The sequence below is a fragment of the Cnephaeus nilssonii genome (assembly GCF_951640355.1).
Source record: "Cnephaeus nilssonii genome assembly, chromosome: 4".
In the NCBI taxonomy this organism is placed as follows: Eukaryota; Metazoa; Chordata; class Mammalia; order Chiroptera; family Vespertilionidae; genus Cnephaeus; species Cnephaeus nilssonii.
Window position 1 is genome coordinate 106,637,288 of NC_137075.1, and position 24,259 is coordinate 106,661,546.

The 24,259-nt window shown below is 54.1% G+C and overlaps 1 protein-coding gene across 1 annotated transcript; it reads right to left on the minus strand.

Moving 5' to 3' along the window:
- Positions 1-906: 906 nt before the first annotated feature.
- LOC307098326 (uncharacterized protein) lies at positions 907-23,626 on the minus strand (the record flags this gene model as incomplete). The annotated part of the gene is made up of 12 exons (XM_079769014.1): positions 907-1,140; positions 2,655-2,802; positions 4,923-5,193; positions 7,347-7,994; positions 10,300-10,474; positions 13,478-13,537; positions 14,069-14,203; positions 14,820-14,874; positions 16,768-16,955; positions 18,510-18,657; positions 21,102-21,372; positions 22,993-23,626. 12 exons carry the CDS (start codon positions 23,624-23,626, stop codon positions 907-909), a joined length of 2,967 nt encoding a protein of 988 aa, XP_079625140.1.
- Between the last annotated feature and the right edge of the window lie 633 nt (positions 23,627-24,259).

A 24,259-nucleotide genomic window follows, 5' to 3' on the forward strand; every position in this document is an offset into this window, starting at 1 on the left:
CTGCCCGTCAGCATGCATAGCACGTGTGACTCAGTCCATCCTGCCGTGCTCCTTAAACTTACATGGTGATGCGGGCGAGTGTTTCCCAGTAAAACTGGAGAAAAGGAATGTGAGAGAGGCACAGTCGTCCCTACTTTACAGAAGGGAAACTGAGGCTCTGTGAACTTAACTGAATGCCGTAACCTGGGTGCTGGGGCCACTCAGAGCCGGTCTGCCTCCCCAGCCAAAGCCCTCACCTCTGACCACTCAGTGCTTCCCTAAGACTTCAAATACACAGAGTCCGTGCGCAGAGAAAAGCCTGGGAGGGAACTCAGAAAACAGAGCAAGTGTCCTCCCCTCCCCTCCCCTCCCTCCCCTCCCCTCCCCTCCCCTCCCCTCCCTCTCCCAAGAGCCCCATAAAGTGGATCATGGACCCGCTCACCGCGTGTCCCCCAGTTCTAGAGCCAAGCCTAGAACCAGATGAATATTTATGAGTGAATCTTTAGGTGACGGAATGGAGGTGACTTGTATGTTCTTCTTTGTATACTTTGCATTCTCCTAATGTCTCACAAAGAGCATGTATCTTCTGTATAATGAAAACACATCACGGTTAAGAAGAGGTGTTTAATCACAGCCATGAAGCAAGAGGAAGGCTGGTCGGGCTGGCGCAGCGGTTCCCATGGAGAGGCCCTTGGGAGACAAAGGCTCCTCCCCGCAGGCTGCGTCTGAGCTGCAGGGCTGCATGCGCTCTACCTGACTGATGTGTGAGGCACAACAAAGCCCAGGTGGGAGTGGTGGACGCTCAAGGTCACACCCAAGGACATCTGGGCCAGGCCCTGCGGGGGTCTACACCTGCCAACGTGTGAGACCCCACCCGTGCTCCATACAGCGCTGTGAGCCACGCGGTTTGTTATTTCCTGTGCGTTGTTATCGTGTCGTCCGCGAAAGGCCTTTCCCCGCCGGGAACTGGGTGGGATCGCGCACTTTGCCCAGGAAGAGCGTGGTCTGCGCGGCTCTGCTGACGATCAGCATCAGGAAGGGCCTGTTGAAGCAGATGGTGCGAGAGGAGCCGTCCTTGGAGCGGGCCGTGAGCTGGGTGGCCGTGGCCGCCGCGGCCTTGGTGCCCTCCTCGCTGACGTCCACCACCGCCTGGTGGGTGACCTGCCGAGGGAAAAACAGACACCGACATGGTTTAAAAATACCCGAGCTTTGATGTTTTGCCTGGGAATGGGGACACCTCTGCACCCCCCTCCCCCCCGCCGCCCCCCCAGAGGCCAAATGCCTGGCCTGAGGTTTGCTGCTGAGCAGTTGGCTCTCAGGCATGGAGTTGACTGGTTACCAATACAGCCCAGAAAGACCTAGGTTTGAGTCCCAGTTCCGCCACGCATGGTTGCAAGTTATTTAGAGGTCGCGTGCTTCACTTCCCAAATCGATGAAAGGACGGTAGTAATTGCATGCATCCCACGGGGTTGTTCGACGAATTGAAGGAGATCTAGGAAGTGTGCATACCAGACTGGTTGCCGCAGCCGTGGTGTGGGAGACGGCGGCCAGGTATTGCTGCCTATCGCACCTCTACTTGCTCTTGTAGACAAGAGATCCTTAAGCTGGGCTCATGCACTGCTCAGCCTCAGGGTCCTGTGACCTCCAGCTGTCACAATCATTGTTTTCATATGTGCACATGGGTTCTTAGTGCTCATCGTATTTTTTATCCTCACTCAAGGACATGTTTATTGATTTTAGAGAGAGAGGAGGGGAGGGGAGAGAGAGAGACTGATTACCTCCCAAGTACCCCCTGACCGGGAGTTGAACCCACAACCTAGGTATATGCCCTGTACAGGAACCAAACCCACAACCTTTTTGGTGTATGGGACGACACTCCAACCCATTGAACCACCCGGCCTGAGCTGCCCATCATATCCTGTGGAGTCTGTACTCCTTCCCTGGACACCAGTGACAAAGGTCCCATTCAGTGGCCCAGGGCCACTTCTGAGCATTGTAATCTGTTAGGAAAATAAATTGTAGGTGAGGGATCAGAAACCCATGCAGACAGGCGTTAGACAGGTAACCCAGTGGGACGAGAAGCGTGGGGTCCACGGGGAATCCTCCACCTAAAAGGGGTGCTCACGGCCCAGCCCCAGCCAGTGGCCATCGTGTGTAGAGGTTTGGCCTGACTACTTGGGAATTGGGATCAATGATTTGTTTCAAGAGAATCAGAAATCTAAATGTTTAGGTCCAATATCCTACACTCTGGAAGTCAGCTCCCTCTCTTCCTATTTTTCTTTCTTTTTTGATTTACATCACAGGGTACTAATGCCCATGGGAAGCCACGTTAGGGCCCCAGTGTGAGGGCCTGGGCTCCAGGGAGGTGGGGTCGAATGCCAGGGGGAACCTGCTCGTCTGCGGCAGGTGTGGGCGGTGCCCGGTTCTCAGGGAACGGCCGCTGAACCCTCGGAACACTTGTCTGACGAGGGATAACGGTGTGTGTGGGGTGTGATGGCCACGGAGCAGCAGGCCTGGCTGCCATGCCACGCGGCCCTGTCTCTGCCACAGAGAAGTCTCTTCGCCTCCTGGCGACTCTGTTTCCGGGTCAGGGAGGTGAGCGTGCTCGAGCGGTCGGTCTCTAGGGGCCCTTCCCACTCAGGCTTTGATGCGAATATTCTCATTGACCAACTCACCTTGGAAACCTTCAGGAAGCCTTTCTTGGTGATTCCAGAAAAATCGGCATTTTTGTCAAAGGCGTCCCGGATGCCCATCTTCGGGAGCACGGTCTCCAGGTCATAGGAGGTAGAAGTGGAAAACTTCGGGAGGAACACCTCTATCCACCTGGGAGGAGGGAGAGGAAGAGGTGAGGGCACAGGCCTGGGTCCCAGCTGTTTCCGGCTGGCGTTTCCGGAGACTCTGCTCCCGCGAGGCCCTGCTGGTTGCTGCTGAAGGGCCAACACGTGCCAGTCAGCCAACCAGGCTGCGCTGGAGGTGAGCCTCCGGGACGAGCACGCCCAGCCCTGAGGAGGACAGAATGGAAAAGAGGCCCCTAATGAGGGAGGGGCAGAGCAGAGCAGGGGCCTCAACCAGGGACCCTGTGGCAGAGGCCAGGCAGTGACGGCAGGGAGCCTGCCTCCCCAGGCCAGAGGCTACCCACCAGCCCTTCTTGAGACAAACCCTGCTGACCTGCGTGGGCAGCCAAGTCCAATAGAACTTGCTGCAAAGTTGGAAATAGTCTCTGTCTGTGGTGTCCAGTATGGCAGCCACCAGCCACATGTGGCGATGGGGCTATTAAAATGCAACTAGTGCCAAGAAGAAACTACATTTTTAAGTTTATTTTAATTAACTTAAATTTAATAACCACACGTGGCTGCTATGTTAGACAACACAGCCCTGGATTGGCGCTTCCCTGTCCCCCTCGGGAATAGTTTCCCTGAACTGAGAGTGAACAGCCGCATTTATTGAGCATTTACTATGTGCCAGGCATTGTCTCAGGCACATTCATGAACGTTCTCTCCATGTTAGTGGTGGGAAAGCTTAATTTTAGTGCTTTGCCCAGTCATGTGCTTAAGAAGGCACAGAAATGGAAGCACAGAAGTGTGGGTGCACTCATTGATGGGCTCCTTGTGACATCGAGCACAGTGGACAGCTCTCACTTCCCTGCCTTGTGTCTTGCGCTGTGGCGTGGCCATCTTCATCTTCTCTCTGCCCTGTCTCTTTACAGACACCCCCCCCCCCCCCTACCGCCAGCCCCACGCTGGCTCCTCTGCCTCCATCCAGCCCTGGTTGCAAGCTAAGAACAGAAGAACCCAAGAAACATTCTGCAGTGTCTCTCGAGCCCCGACTTTACATCTTCCCTGGTGCTGTTTCCTTTTCCAAATAGGCCTTTTCCAAGCCTCTGTGAGCTACCCATGCCTTCATGCTCTATCATACCTGTGGCTCAAATGCACCACCTCCTTGAAGGCTCCCATCAGTCCCAGCTGAAAGTCACTTCGCTTTGCTCAGAAGCTGCTCAGCACTCTGCCTGCTCCCACCCCTGGGCATTGACCTTTGTCTTTTCGGAACTATGTTATCCCTGATCCTGTCTTTTCTCTCCTCCTCGACCAGTGGTCGGCAAACTCCTTAGTCAACAGAGCCAAATATCAACAGGACAACGATTGAAATTTCTTTTGAGAGCCAAATTTTTTAAACTTAAACTTCTTCTAACGCCACTTCTTCAACATAGACTCGCCCAGGCCGTGGTATTTTGTGGAAGAGCCACACTCAAGGGGCCAAAGAGCCGCATGTGGCTCGCGAGCTGCGGTTTGCCGACCACTGTCCTAGACGGTGCCCGCAATGCCAGGACAATCTTGCTAAGAGATCAGACGTAAGACTTCTTTTTGTCTTATGGTTGACATGCCTTGGATACTCCCCATAATAATCACAGAACTAATAATCATGTTATCATTAGCTAACACTTACTGGACACTTACTATCTCCCCGGCATTCTTCTCAGCCCTTTATAAACAGGAACTTGTTTTATCTTTCCAGCTTCCTCTGAGTTCAGTGATATTATTACCCTCATTTTGTAGGTGAGCACAGCGCTGTGTCTGTCTGTCTATGGAATCCTGCCCTGGCATGAAACATCCCAGTGGCAGAGGGAGTAAGCTCAGCTAGCACAGAACGGCTACAGTGACAGCATAGTCCACAGAGGCATGGAGCGGCATGGCCTTGGCTAATTCACTTCCCCTCCGGAGCCTCTGTGTCCTTGCCTGTGAGTGGGGCTGACAGCGCCCCTCATCCGCCAGGCGACTGTGAAGTTCAAGTGAGAACTCATGCACAGCACCGAGCGCCCTGCCTGCAGGCAGGTGGTGCTCACTTTGCAGGAGAGATGCTCGCACAGCTGCATCGCGGTCTCTCCTCATCCTTGGACGTTCACCATCACCTGCCTCGGGCCCCAGCAAATTGACACAGGTGCCCACCTCTTCTTGAGTAAGTGGCTCCACTTCGTCAGGGTCCTGGAGGACAAGGCCTGCTCCAGCTGCCGCATCCTGCCCGGGCTGGGGAGGACGAAGAGGGCCGCCGTGTCTCCTCGGTAGTCCATCTGCAGCACAGAGCAGTTCAGCTCCGGATCCACCCCGAAAGCAAATTGCTCTACCTGGTGCATCATGGGGACCTTCACCGTGGTCTTGCCCACCACAAACGGGTACATTTTACTCGTATAGGTAGGGTTAAAGGGCTTCTCCCACTTGGCTGCACAAAGAGAGAAGGAAAGTGTTGAGTCACAGTGCCATTAGTGAGGTGAAGAGCAAAGGACCTCTGAAAACTCGCTCCAGCATAAAGACAGTGAGAAAACTCCCAACAATGGTTAAAATGACCTGTTTTAGAACTCTGGAAGCTAACCAAATGCTTTCAGCAAACTGAGAAGCCATTTATTGAAGAAAAACAGCTAAATTTCGGTAAGAATGGTCAGCTTTGTGGTATTTTAACTTGCAAGCTGTCTGTATTTGATCTGATTGGGAGCTCAACCAATGCAAAAACCCATTTCATTTCCTTGGGGAAAATTAGTCAAAGATGGTAACGGGCACTGATAAATTGTGCAGCTTTCTGAGACTGTAGATAACAATTGATTAATCAAAAGGCTTAATAGGACAGAGTGAGGGTGACGGTGGAGGTGGTATTTGCAAAAGTGACAGGGTAAGGACCTCTGCATAGTCACCCTTTCATAAAGGCAACAAGAAGAACTGGCAGAAATAGTCAGAACCGGCTTTTTCAGAACGCGGGGAATTTAGCAAAGGCTCCTAGTAACCTGGGAGAGTCCATTCAAGAAAAATGGCCGAATTTCGATGAGAACAGTAAACTTTGTGACATTTTAACTTGTATTAAGTCTCACCCTCCTCTCTCTTGCTCAGCAGTAGCTTTGAAAAATAGCAGACTGTATTCCCAGCTCTGGAGCGAGAGGAACAGATAGGAAGAAATCTCAAAGCCTCATTCCCAAAGGCTCATAATTATTTGACTGTCTGATAGTTCCTGGGAGACCCCACTGACACGTGGATTGGAGTTCACTCAGTGCGAAAAGCACGTCTCCCCCAGGCCAGGGAGTATTTGTTAGGAACACTTAAAGGCAAGTGTTTTAGCTTCTCGGTTGCCTGGAGCAGGATAACAGATGGGACAAACAAGAGACGAATCAAAAATTCTAGAAGAAAAAGCCGAGGAAAGAGATGTCCATGGAGACTGAAAAGCTCCGGTGCACCCTGGGCATTCAGATGCTGTGCACACGTGTAACGCTCTATGGGTATTTGAAAAGAATATGCGGCAGCTGTGAGCTCTTACCTCCAGTGGACCTTGAAGGTTGGCACAAACAGAAACTGAATGGGGACTTAGAGTTATAAACTGCCTTGATGGGTGTTGATGGCATGCCCCACCGTACACACAAAGGCCCTCTGCAAAGACTGGGAGGCTTATGTGTGCCAGGCGTTTCAGAAACCTCTGCCCAGTCATAGCTGACCATTTAAATAACCAAGAGGAAACGTCAGTGGCCACACATGACCAAGAACAGACTCTAAAAATTAGTTCAGCAAAAGCACCAAACAAACAAACAGCTACTGCCACAAGCCATGAGAACAAACCCTTGGCAGGGGGCGAGAATCAGAATTTCAGAGCTGCCATATTACATTATTTTAAAAATCCAGCCTTTTCAACAAAACATATTTGGCATAAAGAGAAACTAAATATGGACCATACACAGGAATAAAAGCAGTCTACTAACATCAGAAATGAAAGAAGGAAAACCACTAAAGATCCTATGGACATGAAAAAGAAAAAGGAACACTATGAACAACTCTATACCCACCAAGTTGATAACCTAGATCCATGGTCGGCAAACTGCGGCTCGCGAGCCACATGCGGCTCTTTGGCCCCTTGAGTGTGGCTCTTCCATAAAATACCACGGCCTGGGCAAGTCTATTTTGAAGAAGTGGCATTAGAAGAAGTTTAAGTTTAAAAAATTTGGCTCTCAAAAGAAATTTCAATCGTTGTACTGTTGATATTTGGCTCTGTTGACTGATGAGCTTGCCGACCACTGACCTAGATGAAATGGTCCAATTCCTTGAAAGACATGATTTGCCAAAACTCACATAAGAAGTAGTAGACAATGTGAATAGGTCTACATCTATTAAAGACATTGACAATAGTAACTTTTTAAAACAAAAAAGTTACAGGCAGGGGCAAGAGATACGGTCCTTTCTCCCAAGGTCATTTCTAGAAAAAACAATGTCCCATGGGCTGCCCACCGAGCCTGATGTTAGCCCCTCAGGACACATAATCAGGCCACACAAAGACAGAACTGAAGGAGCCCATTGGGGAGGAACAACGTTAAAATCAAAATCAACCTCTCAGAGTCTTACCGTCAAAGAAGATGTAGTTCACCAGGACCATGGCTGTCTGAGGTTCAAGGTCCTGAATTAAGTCTACAACCTTCCCTTTGGTCTCCTTCTCCACGTAGCTGTTGATCCTCTTCCGGGCGGTGGAGCTGTTGGAGAAGTCTGTGGAGGAGACCTCCGAGCCGTACAGCCGCTGGACGCTGTCCAGGAAGCTTGTCTGCAGCTGCAGCTCCTTCCTGATGAAGAGGACACTCCCCATCCTCAGGTCCAGGTCTGCGCTGGGGGCGCCGAGCGCGTGGACCAGGTGCTGGAAGCCTTGCTGCACGGCGGACTCGGGCATGCGCGTGAGGTTGAACCCCAGGCTCTGGAGGAGCTGGCTCTTGGTGGCCGAGCGGGCCCCGAGGGAGAGCATGGCCAGGGAGGCAGAGACGCTCACGGGGGAGAAGAAGATGTTCTCACTCGGGGCCTTCAACCCCAGCCTCCGGAACAGGCGGAAGGCGAAGTCGGTGTTGCTGGCGGCCACCTGGGAGGCAGGGGTGCTCCTCGCGGAGGGTGGGCGGGGGGCTCCTTTGCTGGGGGGGCTGGGGGGGGACACACAATACATCGGAGCCCAGAGGCTAATAACTAGGAAAACTTGATAAAAGGAAGATGCCATTTTGGAACGCAGTAAGCCTGCAAGAGAGGGAAGAACGTGGAGGGGAGGTAAGCCGAGCGTCTGGCCCCTGAATCAGAGGCCATGCGACCCTCCACACCATGAGCAATTGAATGGGGACAAGCAGGACAGTTAGCAGGTTCCAGGACACGGAATCTCAGCCCCAGAGAGGCTGGAGGAGGGGGGCGGGAGGCGGGACAGGCTGCAGAATCAGCCGTGCAGCGTGCGCTGGATTCCGGGCTGTGGGCCCGCCGGAGGGTTGATGCGGAGCCTGCCTCAGTCCCAATGGCATTTTCAAGGACTGTGCGGGCAGCTGCGCGCGTCGTTATGGCTCTCCTCACCCGGAATGGCCGGAGGTGAGTAGAGCACAGTATTGGAGCCCACTGGGTGCCGGTGCGTGAACCTGAGCTGGCAGAGCCTGGGCCAGTGTCCGCACAGGGAGGGCAGTGAGGAGGGAGGACCACGGCGCTAAGCCCCGAGTGGCTCCTGTTGATGGGCTCCGGGACAGGCTGGGGTCTTCGGGAAGCCATACGGGAATGTGGGCCTGCAGGACCCCTGATGGGCTGGGGTCTTCGGGAAGCCACACGGGACTGTGGGCCTGCAGGACCCCCTGATGGGCTGGGGTCTTCGGGAAGCCATATGGGACTGTGGCCCTGCAGGACCCCCTGATGGGCTGGGGTCTTCGGGAAGCCACACGGGACTGTGGCCCTGCAGGACCCCCTGATGGGCTGGGGTCTTTGGGAAGCCATATCGGAATGTGGGCCTGCAGGACCCCTGATGGGCTGGGGTCTTCGGGAAGCCATACGGGAATGTGGGCCTGCAGGACCCCCTGATGGGCTGGGGTCTTCGGGAAGCCATATGGGACTGTGGGCCTGCAGGACCCCCTGATGGGCTGGGGTCTTCGGGAAGCCATATGGGACTGTGGGCCTGCAGGACCCCTGATGGGCTGGGGTCTTTGGGAAGCCACATGGGACTGTGGGCCTGCAGGACCCCTGATGGGCTGGGGTCTGCTGGCCAACGTGGATCGTAATGACTGATCACAGCACTTGACCATGAGTGAGTGGACCAGGCGCCGACCCAAAGGCAGAGCCTAAGCAAGACCACGCGCTTCCTCACCACCTCACAACGCGCTGTGTCTAAGGCGCAGCCTGTGCAATCCCCTGTGCGCTGCGTGGCCCCCTCCGGCCCCACTTCCCCAGCGGCGGGGAGGGTGGCTCCGAGGAGAAGGTGAGACAGTCTGTATGATGCCCACAGTGGGCATGGGAGGCGGGGAAGGGACAGGCATGCCCTGGTGTCCATAACTGTGAGCAGGGACGGGGTTGAAGGAAGAGATGACCAGCGGCGCCCTGGGGCAGAGAAGTACCGCGGGCCTGGGGTGGGGCACCACAGAGCTCCTGTCTCTCCGGGGAGGTGTGGGGGGTTGGGGGCTCCCAGGGGCACCTGCTAACACTGGCTCTGCCTCCCAGAGCGTCCCCCTCGCCATCAGCAGACGTGGCCTTGCTGGAGGACATCTGGCTCCGTGCCCCCGTCCTGCTGCGTGCGACGCCTGGGCTGGGCGGGAGGCCTGCCTGGACCAGTCGCCCTTCTGGGCTCAGCTGGTGAATGGCCTGGCCCCGTCCTCCTGTCGTGGCCTGGCCTCCATGTGATCTCCGGAAGTGGCTGATGCTCTCTGGGCCTCAGGGTGGTGGCCTTACTTCCTGGGCAGCTGGGGTTCCACGGCCGAGGACTCAGAGGCAGGTCCTTACACTCCCGAGGACACACTCAGCCCAGACTCCAGGCAGCTCTCAACCCCCTTCCGTACTCAGCCTCTCCCACCAAGCTCTGGCCTCCAGGGCCACCCTTCTGTCTCCCGGCATCCTCTCTCCCAGGCCTTGACTGCGGCCTGAGGCTCTGCAATCAGGGTGACAGGGACACTTTGTCCTCCCCGTGCCCGCCCCATCTGCACCCCTCCCTGCGGCTGCCACTCCTTCGGTCCACCTGTCATTGTCTCTCACCGCTCAGTTCCTCACTGGTCTCGTCACCCATCCGCCCTGCAGACAGGTGAGCTTTCCAGATGCAAGCCTCATGCGTCACTCTCCCACTCAGATTCCTCCGTGGCTCCCACTGGCCTTGGGAGGGGCGCCCAGGCACCCGGCACATCAGTCCTTCTCCCAGGGTCTCCTTCCATCGCTCCACCACTCAGGGCTCATCCGCACCCCTCCTCCTTCCCAGCGTGTCAGCACACACCCGTCACAGTGTCCCGGCAGCCTCTCCTTCCCAGCCCTGACAGCACACACCGTCACAGTGTCCCGGCAGCCTCTCCTTCCCAGCCCTGACAGCACACACCCGTCACAGTGTCCCGGCAGCCTCTCCTTCCCAGCCCTGTCAGCACACCCGTCACAGTGTCCCGGCAGCCTCTCCTTCCCAGCCCTGTCAGCACACCCGTCACAGTGTCCCGGCAGCCTCTCCTTCCCAGCCCTGTCAGCACACCCGTCACAGTGTCCCGGCAGCCTCTCCTTCCCTAGCGGGGGCAGCGGGATCTCTCACAACCTGCAGTCTGGCCTCCATTAGCCCCTCTGACTTCATCACCCAACTCCAAGGCCCTTGCTCTGGGCTGGGCTGCTGCGTCCAGCCATTCTGCCCATTTTTATGACCCTCACATGTGATATTTGTACTTCCCTACTCAAACGTTCCCCCTAATTGATTTTTATTTATTGTTTAGGTCCTAGCTCATGTGACTTCCTCAAGGAAGCTCTCTCTGACCAGCCAGATAGGGAAAGTTCCTCCTAGTAAGTGATTTTTAGTACCAGGAGCCTCAGTGAAACACCACTGTCATCGTCTCACACCCATTTGTGTGACTGGAAACTTAATCAAGGTGGTTGCCTATCTTTTTTTTAAAAAAAAATATTTTATTGATTTTTACAGAGAGGAAGGGAGAGGAATAGAGAGTTAGAAACATTGATCAGCTGCCTCCTGCACGCCCCCTACTGAGGATGTGCCCGCAACCAAGCTACATGCTCTTGACCGGAATCGAACCTGGGACCCTTCAGTCCGCAGGCCTACGCTCTATCCACTGAGCCAAACCCGTTAGGGCAGTGGTTGCCTATCTTGTTCTCCCTGTACATCGCTGTATGGCCAATACTAAGGGCTCAGGGAGTGTTTGATGAATGACTGAATGAGTAGGGAAATATAAATGAGTAACTTACTTCAGAGGGTGGATCTGACTGGAAATGAACAATAGAGACTCTCTCAAGGTGTCTCAGTGCTAACTGAGGTGAGAGGTATGTACACATTTAAATCTGAGTTGACTTACACTTCTGGCCAAGACCAACTAACTGCCTGTGGACTTATAAACCATTAGAAAAATTTCTAAAAAATTGAGACACTGAAAAAAACCAAAAGAAACGATCAGACATTGTGCAGCAGGGGCGGAGAGGGGGGCGCGTGGGCCCTGTGAATGCCCAGTTGCTGCCGGAGGGCGCTCTCTGACCGAGGCGAGGCAGGCTCCCTGGGCCCAGGAGACGGCGCGTGGTCTGAGGAAGCCCAGGAAGCGCCGCTGTGCAGCGAGTGTGCACGAGCTTAAGTCCAAACCCGAGCTGAGCTCTGCGCCATAAAGCGAAATCCTCCGAGGTTAGCCCCCAAATAAGTAATAAATCCCCGAAGCCCCAAAACCAAGACAAGGGACTGCTGGATGTAAGCGGAACAATTCCCAGAGTTCACATAACGTGGGGAGATACTTAGGTTATGGTCGGCGGGGGTGAGGAGACCTCGTTGAACGCCCTAGGGCCGTGGTCGGCAAACTGCGGCTCGAGAGCCACATGTGGCTCTTTGGCCCCTTGAGTTATTAGCAAAGGCCAGCTTAGGAGTACCCTAATTAAGTTAATAACAATGTACCTACCTATATAGTTTAAGTTTAAAAAATGTAGCTCTCAAAAGAAATTTCAATCGTTGTACTGTTGATATTTGGCTCTGTTGACTAATGAGTTTGCCGACCACGGCCCTAGGGCATTCAGTAGAGAGCCTACTCGCTGCATCTTGACATTAGGGGTGAACTGACTTTGGTTTAAAACTACTCTGGCCGCCGGTGTGGCTCAGGGGTTGAGTGGTTGGGCGTCAACCTATGAACCAGGAGGTCACAGTTCAGTTTGCAGTCAGGGCACATGGCCTGGGTTGAGGGCTTGATCCCCAGTAGGGGGTGTGCAGGAGGCAGCGGATCAATGATGCTCATCATTGATGTTTCTATCTCTCTCTTCTCCCTTCCTCTCTGAAATCAATAAAAACATGTTTAATTTAAAAAGCTACTCTAGATCCGCTAACAAGGCTTGAAAACACGCAAGTAATTTAGTTGACTGTCAAAACAGGTGTGAACACACTATACAGAAGGGGTGCTTTCTTGCTGTCCTCAGCTCTGTGCGGAGGTTTCGTCTTACACGTGAGGAAGGTGAAAATAAGCAGCTCTAGTTAGCACTGCATTTATAGCTTCTGGTTTCCAAGGAAGACCAGTTTTGTTCCAGGATCTTCAGACAAAAGATTTAGAAAAAACTGAATAATAAAATATTGGCTTTGGCTAATGTAAAAAAAAAAAAAAAAAAAAAAGTAAAAAGTCCAGACCAAAAAAGGGGAATGTCACAATGACCAGCATCCAATACAAAATTGATGGATGTTTTAAGAAATAGAAAAATGTGATCCCAGACCAGAAGGAAAAATCAGTCAATAGAAACAGATCCAGACATAGCTAGGATTATGAAACTAACAGGCAAGAACTGTAAAACATCTACTTAAAATATGCTTAAGTAAAGAACACTTCAATATCATGTGAGAAAAATCAAAACTATGAAAAAGTATCAAATCAAACTCTCAGAGATGAAAAATTCAATATCCAAAATGAAAAACTCACTGGCTAGGTTTAAGAGAAAAGGTATAGAAGAAAAGATCAGCGAGCTTGAAGACATAGCCATAGGAACTATCTAAACTGGAGAGAGTGAACTGGGGGGAAAAATAGCAGAGTCCCAGCAACCTGCGGGACAAACGCAGGAAGTCTACCGTGGGCAGTTGGCGTTCTAGGCTAAAGGGGCCAGAAAAACTTGAAGAAATAATGGCCAGAAGCATTTGGAACTCCCTCTGTGTAAACTACATCTAAATAAAGAAGGCCAAACACAATAAAAGGGAATGAATGCAGCCCTGCCCCCTGCCCCTGTTGGATCTCACATGATTCCATCTCTAGACGGCCCTCCCCACTCACCCACCTGACAGGCCTTTCCATCCTGCGGGGTCCTTCCACATCACCCATTCCAGAAACTTCCCGAGTCCCACAGAAAGCCCGCCCCTCCCCGGAGCAGACCACACCTGAGCGCCCACTGCAGTTTACCTTCCTGTGTGTCTGTCCCCGGTCAGACAGCCTGGACCTCGTGTGACTTCCTCTAGAGCAGGGACTGTGATTAGCGAGTGACGGGACGAGGGAGCAGAATGCCGGGAGGGTGTGGGAGGATGCTGGAGCCCCGAGGGCCAGGCTCTGTTGACTCACCCGCCCCCGGTACTTGAAGCAGTTGACAGTCTGAGTGAGTATAGGGTTTCCCAAGCGTGGCTAAAGGTCCAGAGAAACTCATTAAAGTGCAGAGTCCCAGGCCCCACCAAGAGCTACTGAGTCACTTTCCAGGGAAAGGCCAGAAGACTTGGGATCCAGGGGACCTGGGTCTTCCCGCCCCCCAAGCTCTGCCCTTGCCCCCGAGAGCAGTTTCCCAGGACTCCCCCAGCTCGGAGCTCCTGTTCCTGGGACCCCGGGGCCTCCCGGAAAGCGCAGGCTGCCTCTCCAATTGATTGGACCCACCCAGCTCAATTGATGGGCGCAGGGGGAGCAGGCGCAGACCCCGAGCCTCATCTCACGCCTGTTGCTCAGAACCTCTCCGCCAGGGCAGCCTGACTCCGGAGTCCCCTGCCTGCCTCGCACACTTGCATGCTTCTGTCCCATTGCTGGATTATGGAGATCTTCTCATCACTTTTAAAATCTGGCTACCTCTTCACATTTTTCTCTTTTAAATTATTTAAAATTTTCACCTATATTTGCTGTTGACTGCGGAGCAGATTCGGTGCGATTAAATGTCTTAACTAATCTCACAAACCGAACACTGGCCAGAGCGGGGCTGGGGTCTTCCGCCGGCCTGGCCCCAGGGCCTCCCAGCGACTCCAGCTCCAAGGCCCGGCCACAGTCCGCACGAGGAAAGGCCACGAAATGCAGCGTCGTGGCTTGAGCCTGGGACAGACAGACAGCTCCAAGGCCCGGCCACAGTCCGCACGAGGAAAGGCCACGAAATGCAGCGTCGTGGCTTGAGCCTGGGACAGACAGACAGTGTTAGTGAGAACAACTGCTGAAATCCAAGTAAAGTTTATTTTTTAAGCATATTTTATTGATTTTTTACAGACAGGAAGGGAGAGGGATAGAGCGCTAGAAACATCGATGAGAGAGAAACATCGATCAGCTGCCTCCTGCACACCTCCTACTGGGCATGTGCCAGCAACCAATGTACATGCCCTTGACCGGAATCGAACCTGGGACCCTTGAGTCCCCAGGCCGATGCTCTATCCACTGAGCCAAACCGGTTAGGGCTAAAGTTTATTTTTAAAATTGTTATTTATTTCTCCATTACAGTTGACATTCAGTTTAACAAAGCAGAGCAGGCCTCCGGCCCGGGCTGCAGAGGGTGACAGTCTTGGTGGAATTTAATCAGGGTTGTTTTTTGTGTGTTTTTAGAGTTAACTTCTCTTTGTGGCATGTTTCCTGGGTTTTGATGTTAATTTTTCTGTTTAAACACATTTCTTTTGCTTTTCTAAAGCTGACTTAAAGATCAACCTTGAGCAAATAATAGTACAAAATCGACGAGGCTTCTGCCGCGGTCGTGGAAACGGTCCAGGAATGAGTGAATCCTGGGAAAGCGAGCAGCAGCAGCAGAGAGCGTTTCCCAGAGAAAGGTGCCTTGGCCGTGCGCCCCCGTTGTCACCCCGAGCACTGACGTGGTGACAGCCCGGGCCCGGATGGGGCGAAGCCAGCCATGTGACCCCGAGCTGTCCCTGGGCTTTGCCCTGCCTGGCGCACCACCTGGCACATAGTGGATGCTCAGTAAGTACCCGGTGACTCAGTGGACGCGTGGCAAGATGAACACGGAGGTGACACTTGGGCGCCAGCTGCCTCCTGTCCGATGGGCCCTGGAGCCCTGGCTTTCCGGCGTTGGGCACTTCCACTCTGGCTGGGGCTGAGCCCCTCCTGTCATCAGAGCACCCCTGAGGGGCATCCCCTGGGCCAGAGGCTCCCGAGCCCGGGCGTGCAGCAGAGCCCACGGCAGGAGGATCACAGAACTCGTGGTCTCAGCGGGAGTGCCACTCCCAGGGAGGCCGACCTGACCACCGCCAGCCCTCTAGGCGCCCTGACCTGCTCCACCTAATGTTCCGCTTTATTTATGGGCCCAGTTGCCTACCATCTGCCCACAGCGTCCGCAAGAACAGGAGCTCTGTACATGCTGTTCACGGCACAGCGCGACGCTCAGCAAATATTTGCTGGATGAATGGACAAATGTCCCGAAGAGTCCCAGCTCTGGGCTTCCTCGCTGTGGGACCGCAGGCGCAACACGTGTCTCCCCGAGCCTCACTTTTCTGTCCGCCGAATGGGATGGTCAGGCTAACTGGAGGGACCGGCGGGGCCGGTTGGAGAAAGCACCCCCACAGGCTCGGCTGCGAGAGGCATCCCGTGAGCCGGTTACGAGAAGGCAGGGTGCATCCATTCCTTCTGGTAGCCAGTCCACCGGCACGCGGCCCGGAGGCCTCACAGGAGGAGAAGGGTGAGTACCACCTGAGCGGAACGGGTGGGCGTGGGAGAGAAGGGGGAGCAAGCAGAGCATCCGGTGGGGTGGCGGGTGGCCTGAGCAGAAGCGGAGGCGGCTACGCAGAGGGTGCCCCTTGTGGACTCGGGTGAAGAGCAGGCCTAGCTTCCCGCCCAGAGCAGAGCGGCGCTCTGGAGGGGCTGGCGGGCTGGGACACGGGGCTTACTGCTCAGTCTCCCTGTCAGCACAGACACCGAGCCCTCACCATGACAGGCACTGGGCACTGGGGACACGGAGCCCAGCCTGCAGTCCGAGGGACACCTACCGCAGATGAGCTTGCCTGGGTCGCCCTCCAGCTAACACCTGCGGCAGCTGTCACGGGTCTCCAGTGAGGCCTGCAGCCTCCTGTGGCCACAGGCCGGGCACCTCCCAGCTCCCGCCCCTCCTGCCTCCGCCTCTGCTCTGGCAACATGAACCTCATTGCAGCTCACTGTCCATGCCACCTGCCACCCCCGGGCCTTTGCACGTGCCGTTGTCTCTTCTTGGTAGTCTCCCTCTGCCCCACCCCAACTTTCCCCCCCTCTTTTTTTGTTTCTCAGAATGAAGGTATGGCTGTGGAGTAGGAATTCAGCAGAAAAATATTTAAGATGTGCAGTAGTCGCCTTTTGAATAAAGTTAGTTTAAAAGGAAGATGGATAAATGTCTAGAGCTTGGACTCAATTTCTATTTGAAAGACAACCAGTACGTTAGATATTTATTAAATCACAGCACTCCTCTGCTGCCAGGGGGAGGGGTCACTGCCAGCCGGGGGCGGGGTGTCTACTCCCCGGTTTGAAGGCAGGGAGGGCAGGACGGGAGCCTGGGCCCAGCAGGGCCGCCTGGTGGGCGTGCTTGGAGCTCAGGAGGAGGCGGAGCGGTGCCGGTGTCCCTGTGGTCGCAGCCCCGCGGAGGAAGCGTTGTCAGCCCTGGCCCCGGGGTCTGCGCAGACGGCACCCCTCCTTACGTGCCGGTGGGGTTCGCGATCTTCCCCATGAAGAGCATGGTAGGGGTGAGGTTCTCCGCAATCATCAGCAGGAAGGCTCTGTTCAGCTTGAAGGTCTGCGGCCTCTCCATGGGCAGCGTCTGCATGCCGGAGGCCGCGGCCCCCTCCGCGCCCTTCTCGTCAATCTTCAGCTTGGCCTTGTGCGTCGCCTGTGGGGACCGGAAGCAAGGTCAGTGCTGACTCGGAGACCCAGGTGAGCCAAGGACAGCGGGAGGCTCAGAGAGGGAGAGGCCGCAACCGGAGTCCCTCAGCTCAGCAGTCACCGCTGGTGCTGCCTCCCGGACTCCCGCTGTCACCTGCCAGCACTAAAGGGCACTCGACAAGGAGGTGCAGCGTGAGGGCCACGAAGCTGGGGGAGCATCCCTGTGGGGCCGGTGGGGGGGTGCTGTCCTTCCTGGGGGTTACGGGGAAGCCAATGCTGTGATGGCCGACAGTGTCTTTGAGCCGCAGCTCCATGGAGGGAGGTGGTGTGCTCCCGAGGCCTCTGGCCCCTCACTCTCCTCCCGCCCGCCCGGTGGCTGGCTGCTGGGTGGTGACGAGGGAGCCAGATGCTGGGCCGGCTGTTGCAGATCCATCCCAGTACCGTCAGCATCTGCACCAGGCGAACCACACTGGGAAAGGGACGGGCTTCTGTGAAACGCTGACACATGTCATTCCATTTCACAGAAGCCGGACAGCTCTCGGCAGGCCAGGGCCCTGCCCACACAGGCTCAGCCGAGGGCTCCCAGCTGCGGAAGGGCACCGCGCTCGGCTCCGGGAGGCCTGCAGGCCGGGCGGCTGGCTGCGACCCTTTCTGAGACGTCTGCGCAGGGAAGTTGAAGGTGAGAAGATTCTATTCACTCCTTTTCTTCCTCTTGCAAACTGGAAAGTAACTCTGAGGTGGAGCTGGTCGCCAGCTCAGCGTGGCGACTCGGATGCCTCCCCGATGGACCTGACCTTCACACTCAGCACCAGCAGTCCCCGCCCCCCCCAGCCTTTGGCCATGGGCTCCCCCTCCCGGAAGCTCCTCCCCACCCCTCTTCTGCGTGTTGAAATCTTTCCCCCCTCAATTCCCTTTTAACCTAATAGGAGGATTGCTAGATAAAATATAGGCCATCCAGTTACGTTTTATTTTTAGATAAATGATGGAGTTTTTGTGTAAGTACATCCATGCACTATCTGGGACATACTTACACTAAAAAAAAATCGTCACATATCTGAAATTTGAACTTACCTGGGCGCCCTCTATTTCATCTGCTAAATCTGGGGACCTACCCCAAGAGTGCCTCTCTGCTTGCCCCTGACAGGCAGGTGCTCCGCCTGCTGGAGGCCACAGGCCCTTTGCTCATCTCTTATCATGCAGACCATGTGCACGACCTACTCCCAACAGGCCGGTGATGCCTACTCCCAACAGGTCGGTGAGTGGGGGTCTGGCTCAGACCTAGACCCGTTCTAAGGCCTCATCAGTGTTCTGGACCTTGATCAAGTGTTCGCTGCACTGAATTGACTTCCCAAACAGCACGGGGAATGGGATCTCATTTCACAGCCTGAAGCATGAGGCCAGGGAGGGTCCTGATTCCCCCGGAGCACATGGCTGGAGGGGCAGGGGTGGAGTCGAACTCGGCCTGACTGTGGGTGGCGTTCTGGCTTGTTCGGCAGCTGGGATGGGGGCTCCGTGAAGGCTCCCGGTGCCCGGGGGCGATGGCCAGGCCAGGCAGGCTTACCTCACCCACTTTCAGGCTTCGATTAGGGACTATCCTGGTGAGATCGCCATGCTCCTGGAAGATTTTGGTGATGCCCAGGTAGGAGAGAATCTTCTTCAGGTCGTAGGTGCCCGTGATGGAGAACCTGGGCAAGTACACGTCCACCACCCTAGGGGTGCGAAGTGACAGCGTGAGCGCAGGCCCCAGGGTCGGTGGGGAGCGAGACATCCCTCCCAGACGTGGAAGTTCAGGCTGTTTCTTTATCCACAGAATGAGGAGGGTTTCTCAGCCCTTCACATGCCCCAGCCCCGAGCTGGTCCGACCCAGCAGGCCTGACACCAGCGGCAGCGAGGCCTGAGCTCCCAGCAGGTGGAACCGGTCACAGCCACTTGGAGCTCCTGCGCTCACTCTCTAAGCCACCGTGTGAACATGGTGATGCCCATGGTACCCACGGGCAGGGAGAGCGCTCATGCGGGTGCTCGGAGGCGCCCGGCAGTCAGTGGCCAGCGCATGCTCATCCCTAGCCCTGGAGTTAGCAGCGGCACATCCTCCGAGGTGGGACCTGCGTGGCCTCTCTGCCTGTGGGCCTTGGATTCCTGTCCTCTGGCCCTGACCCCGTTTCTGCTTGCCTCTCCCAGCACCCAGGCCCGCCTTTGTCTCCTTCCTCTCCCGCACCCTCCATAGACCATTCTCAGGAGCAGAGCCCCTGCTGAATAACCCCCGTCCTAAAAAACAAAAACCTCTCTGTTGGGGCCTGGCTGGTGTGGCTCAGCTGGTTGAGCATCATCTCATATACCAAGGGGTTGCTGGTTTGATTCCCAGTTGGGGCACATGCCCAGGTTGCAGGTTCAGTCCCCAGGCAGGGGTGCAGCAGGAGGCAGCCAATTGATGTTTCTCTCTTGCATCAATGTTTCTCTCTCTCTCTCTCTCTCTCTCTCTCTCTCTCTCTCTCTCTCTCTCTCAAAAACCAAAACATATTGAAAAAGAAAACATCTCCGTTGGCTAAGTCACGTCTCCAGCTCCAGGGCCACATCTTTTCTTTCATTCACAGCAGCAGTTGTACTTACCACTTCCTCCACTTCCTCCCATCGTTGCCCCAACCCCCTCTAATCGGGCGTGACCTCCACATGCTCCCCAAGCAGCTCTTTCCAGAGTTGCCGACCTCTGCTTGCCGGATCCAACAGCGAGCTCTCGGGGCCAGCACTAGACAGTTGATCCAGCTTTCCATCTTCTTAAAAAATACGTTTTTATTGATTCAGAGAGGGGAAGGGAGGGATAGGAACGTCAATGATGAGAGAGAACCACTGATCGTCTGCCTCCTACAGGCCCCACACTGGGGATCAAGCTTAACCTGGGCATGTGCCCTGACGGGGAACATAACCCTGACTTCCTGGTTCATAGGTCAACGCTCAACCACTGGGCCATGCTGGCCGGGCCATCTTTCCATCTCGAAGCATTCCAACCCAAGCCCACGCCCTCCAGCTCTCTCCTCCCTTCAGCAGCCGCTCCCCTCTCGCCCTTGGCTGCCTCCACTTGTCACCTGTCGCATTGCTGTGATGCTCAAGTCTCAGCCTTGGTCGTCTTCTCTTTTCTCTCTTTTCTCCTTCCCTGGGGATCTCATGCATTGCCATCGCTTTAAATGCCAGAGACAGGCTCAGTGACTCCCAAACTTACCTTCCCACCCATCCAGTCATTCAAGTATTTATTAAGCGCCTGCGTGTACCAGCTGCTGTTCCCATCAGAGGCACGGGCCACAACCCATGCCCGAGCTTGTGCTCTGACAGGAAGACAGGCGATAAAGTCAGCAGAGGAAAAAGGAGACATATGTTCTACTATTTGTAATACTTTAAACAATGAAATAATATTTTTTAAAAAGAGCCAACGTAGCATAGATGCGTAGACAGCAGTCTGCGTATAAGAAGGCAGTGTGCGATAGGGAAAACACAGATCGACTCACGGGAGCCAGGATGCTGGAGTAAAGGGCAGGTGGGGGCACCTGCATGGAGGCAGAGGAGGCAAGTTGGTTTTGTTGCTTTTCTGGTGAAAAGAAGAGCGGCCAGAGGGTTCTGAACAGAGAAGTAACGCGGTCTTGCTGAGGGTTTAAAGGATCATTTTGTCTGCTCTGTTAGGAATATCCTCTTGATGGTGAAGGGCAGGGCCCAGAGGTGATGCTGGGAGACCAGTGGAAGATGTTTAGGTCATAGAAGTGGTGGGAAGGATCAGACTTCAGATATATTTCAGATGGGGCTGACGGGGTCCCTGGCAGACTGAATGAGGGGCTAGGGGGAGAAAGTGGTCAGGGAGGACCCCACGGTTTTAAACGTGAGCAACTAAGAGGATGGAGTCGCCACTGGAGGAGACGGAAGCTGGAGGAGGTTCCCTAGGGGAGATGGGGATGTTCCTTCTGGACACGTTGGGACTGAGACGTCTCAGGCATCCAGGGAGGTCCTGGGTGAGCAGACGGATGTGTGACCCTGGAGACAGGGATAGGGTGAGAGCCCAGCCAACCTGGGAGAGAAGAAGTAAAGAGAGCAGGCGGAAAAACAAAAAGGAGGGAGAGGAGGAGGAAAGGGAGGAGGACGGAAGAAGCCGCACACACCAGAGCCCCTTTACCTCCGCGTGATTAACTTCTTCCATCTGTCAAAAGTGTCCAGCTCCAAGGCCTCCTCCACCCGCCGCATGTTGCCCTTGTCGGGAAGAACGAAGATGGCCGTGATGTTGTTAAAGTAGGGCATCTCCAGGACGGTGCAGCCGAGCTGCTCGTCGTAGCCAACTGCATACATGCCCCCGTGGAACATCATGGGCACCTTCACGGGCCTGTTTTCTTCCAAAAAGAAATCTTCCTCTTTAGTTGCTTTTGGGTCAAACTCGTGTAGCCACCTGGCTTCAGATTGAAGGAGGACAAAGCGGTGTGAGTGTCCTGAAGGAGAAGTGACTGGACCCAGCTAAGCACTGGTCTCTGTCCTCATGCTGAAGTTCAAGGAACGGGTTTGGAGGCTCTGGGATATCAGGACATAGCTCCAGGAATCCCTGTCCTCATGACATGCCCTCAAGACTTCTGGTGAGGTGGGCTGGGAGTTGATTACCCGTTCCCACAGAAGCCAGGCCTGGGGCTGCTGAGCCAAGAGGAGAGCTTCTGGCAGCCCTAAGCCCAGGTACTCCTGAGGGTGAGAAAGGCTGTGGACTGTGTCTAACAAAGGGGACTAGAGTATACTGAGTGGGGTGATCTGGGTCTGAAGTGAGTGAAAATGCCCAGCTTTATGCTAAGTCAGCCCTGGAGTTGCTGCTCTCACATGGGACTCCCAGAGCTGGGTGTTTGGACCCTCCTTTTCTACCCTGAGGAGTCTTTGATGCTGTTGGGCATAAACCCAGACCTGGGTCTTTTCACTACCTTCAAAGACCCACCGTTCAAATTCTCACTCTACTGTTCTAGATGGATAACCTTGGGCAGGTGTCTTACCCTCCCTGGGCTTCAGTGTCCTTATATGGAAAGGGAATATTGATGGGGACCTCCTAGGGCTGCTGTGAGCCTGGCAAAAGGCAGCACAGCGTAGTGACTATGTATAGTAAGTGTTGAGTGAATGCTAGTCATCATCTGCATCATCACCACCAAGGGTCTTGTAATCTAGGGGATGTAGGGACTAAGGGAATTTCCAGATTTCCCTTTCTTCCTCTGCTTTGGGAAGACTGAGATTTCAGTCTGCCATTATCACTCCCCTTCCTCCTATCCCCTCCCCTGATGCTGCCACTCATCTCCCTGTGGATTTCGGGAGAATTAAACTTCCATATTCAGAACCATGCTGCTGACAACCCAGCAGTAATCTTGTGTGGCCTGAGGGCTGTTGGCTTCTGATTCTTAACTATGTTGGCCAACCTTTGTGTGAACGTGTAGGTGTGTATGGTGGGAGGAATGATGCTTGGATTTAGGAATATTCTTCCACCTTCCTTTTCAGTCTTTCACCATAAGACTTGAGAATCTACAGGATTTGATAGGAGATCAAAGCAACAACCAAAGTGGTCATCATCACCATCATCAACAACACCATCCCCATCCCGGGCGTCTACTTAGAATGATGGAAAGTGCACATCTCTTGGGCCAAGAAAAGTGGGTTTGAGTTCTCACCTCCATTGACTGGCTTTGTAACTGAGTAAGTTGATTAATGTCTCTCTAAACTCCACTTACCTTTTCTAAGAAATGAGGAAAAGAATATCACTGCAACCTCTGTAAGCGTGTTGTGTTAGGATGATCAGAAATGAGGAAATGCACACGTGAGAGTAATTTAGACTTCACAGAGTTCATTGTGCATCCATTTTTGCTTCGAATACCAATGGCTGCCCTATGAGTTAGCAGGGTACTTATGTTGCAGATAGGAAAAGTGAGCCTTTGAGAGATTAATTACTTATGAACTCAAGGTCACAGAACAAGCAAGTGGCCAACCCTGGTTTTTAATCTAAGTCTACTGGTCATGCTCTCTTTTCCATGCCACACTGTCCCAAGGCTTACCTCGAAAGAAAATACAGTTGGCAAGAAGCATCACAGTGCCAGGATCTATATTCTTGATCAGGTTATTGATTTTCCCCTGGGTTTGCTTACTGACATAGTCATTGATCTGCTTCTGAGCATTTTCAACGTTCTCGAAGTTGGTGGGGACGCTGTCTGCATTGTACAGGTCCTTGGCCTCTGCCATAAACCTCTTCTCTGGCCGCAGCCTCTGGTCCAGGAACAAGGTGTTCTCAAGGCTCAGCTGGAGGCCCTTGGTCTTCTGGTTCAGCCTCTGGATAAGGTAATGGAAACCCCCATGAAGGTCTTTCTCTGGCATTTTCCTGAAGTTGAGGCCCACCTTTATCTCATCCAGTGTGGAGTTCTGGGCACCCAGACACAGCATGGCGAAGGCGGTGGAGATGCTCATGGGGGAGAAGAAGATGTTCTTGCTGGGGCCATTGGAGGCCAGCTTCTTGTACAGCTTGAAGCCGAAGCCCACGTTCCGCCTGGCGAGCTCCTGGGCTGCCCTCCTGCCCTGCTGCTCTTGGGCTCGGCTCACGGCGCCATGATTCTTTGGGGAAAAGTTGGGCTTCAGAAGACCTTCTACAGCGAGGAAGCCAGCCAGCAGCAGGCCCAGGCCCAGCGTGAAGTTCATTTTCCTTGGAGATTGTCCTGTGGAGGAGTAGACCTGAGGTTAGTGGGAAAAAGAACAAAAGAGCCCACTGCCCCAATCTTACCCCCGAGGAAGACAGTGAGAGAAGCAATGCAGTGCATCGTGCGTGCTGTGCGCAGCGGTTTATAAGTGCGTTGGTGTCCATTCTAGCATTTAACCCAGACCGTCACCCTGGACAAGAAAGGATTGTCCTCCTTCATAACTGAGAGGCCTGACCAGAGGAAATAGCTCTTGTTTGTGTCCCCATCTGCCCCCTCTACTCCACTGGGTGACAAGAAGAAAACACCACAATGTGGCCACATGACCAGGTGAGGCCATCATAGTACTTCACCCCCTGCCACACTGATTGGTAAAGAAATGTGAGTGCTTCCCAAATCAGATCAATCAATGTCTTCTCCTGGGAATGTACAGGCACCTTAACTCTGAGGGTCTGGCTTAATGACACAGCCCTGGAGCCTAATGTGGCCCTGGCTTCCATGTGTAGAAGGAGAGAAGAGAGAGAGAGAAATGGGGAGAAATACTTGGTGACATCTTTGGAGTCCCTGGATCAAGCTTTACCTAAAGACCAAAAACCTCTAATTTTCCAAGTTATGAGCCAATAAATTTCCTTTTGAG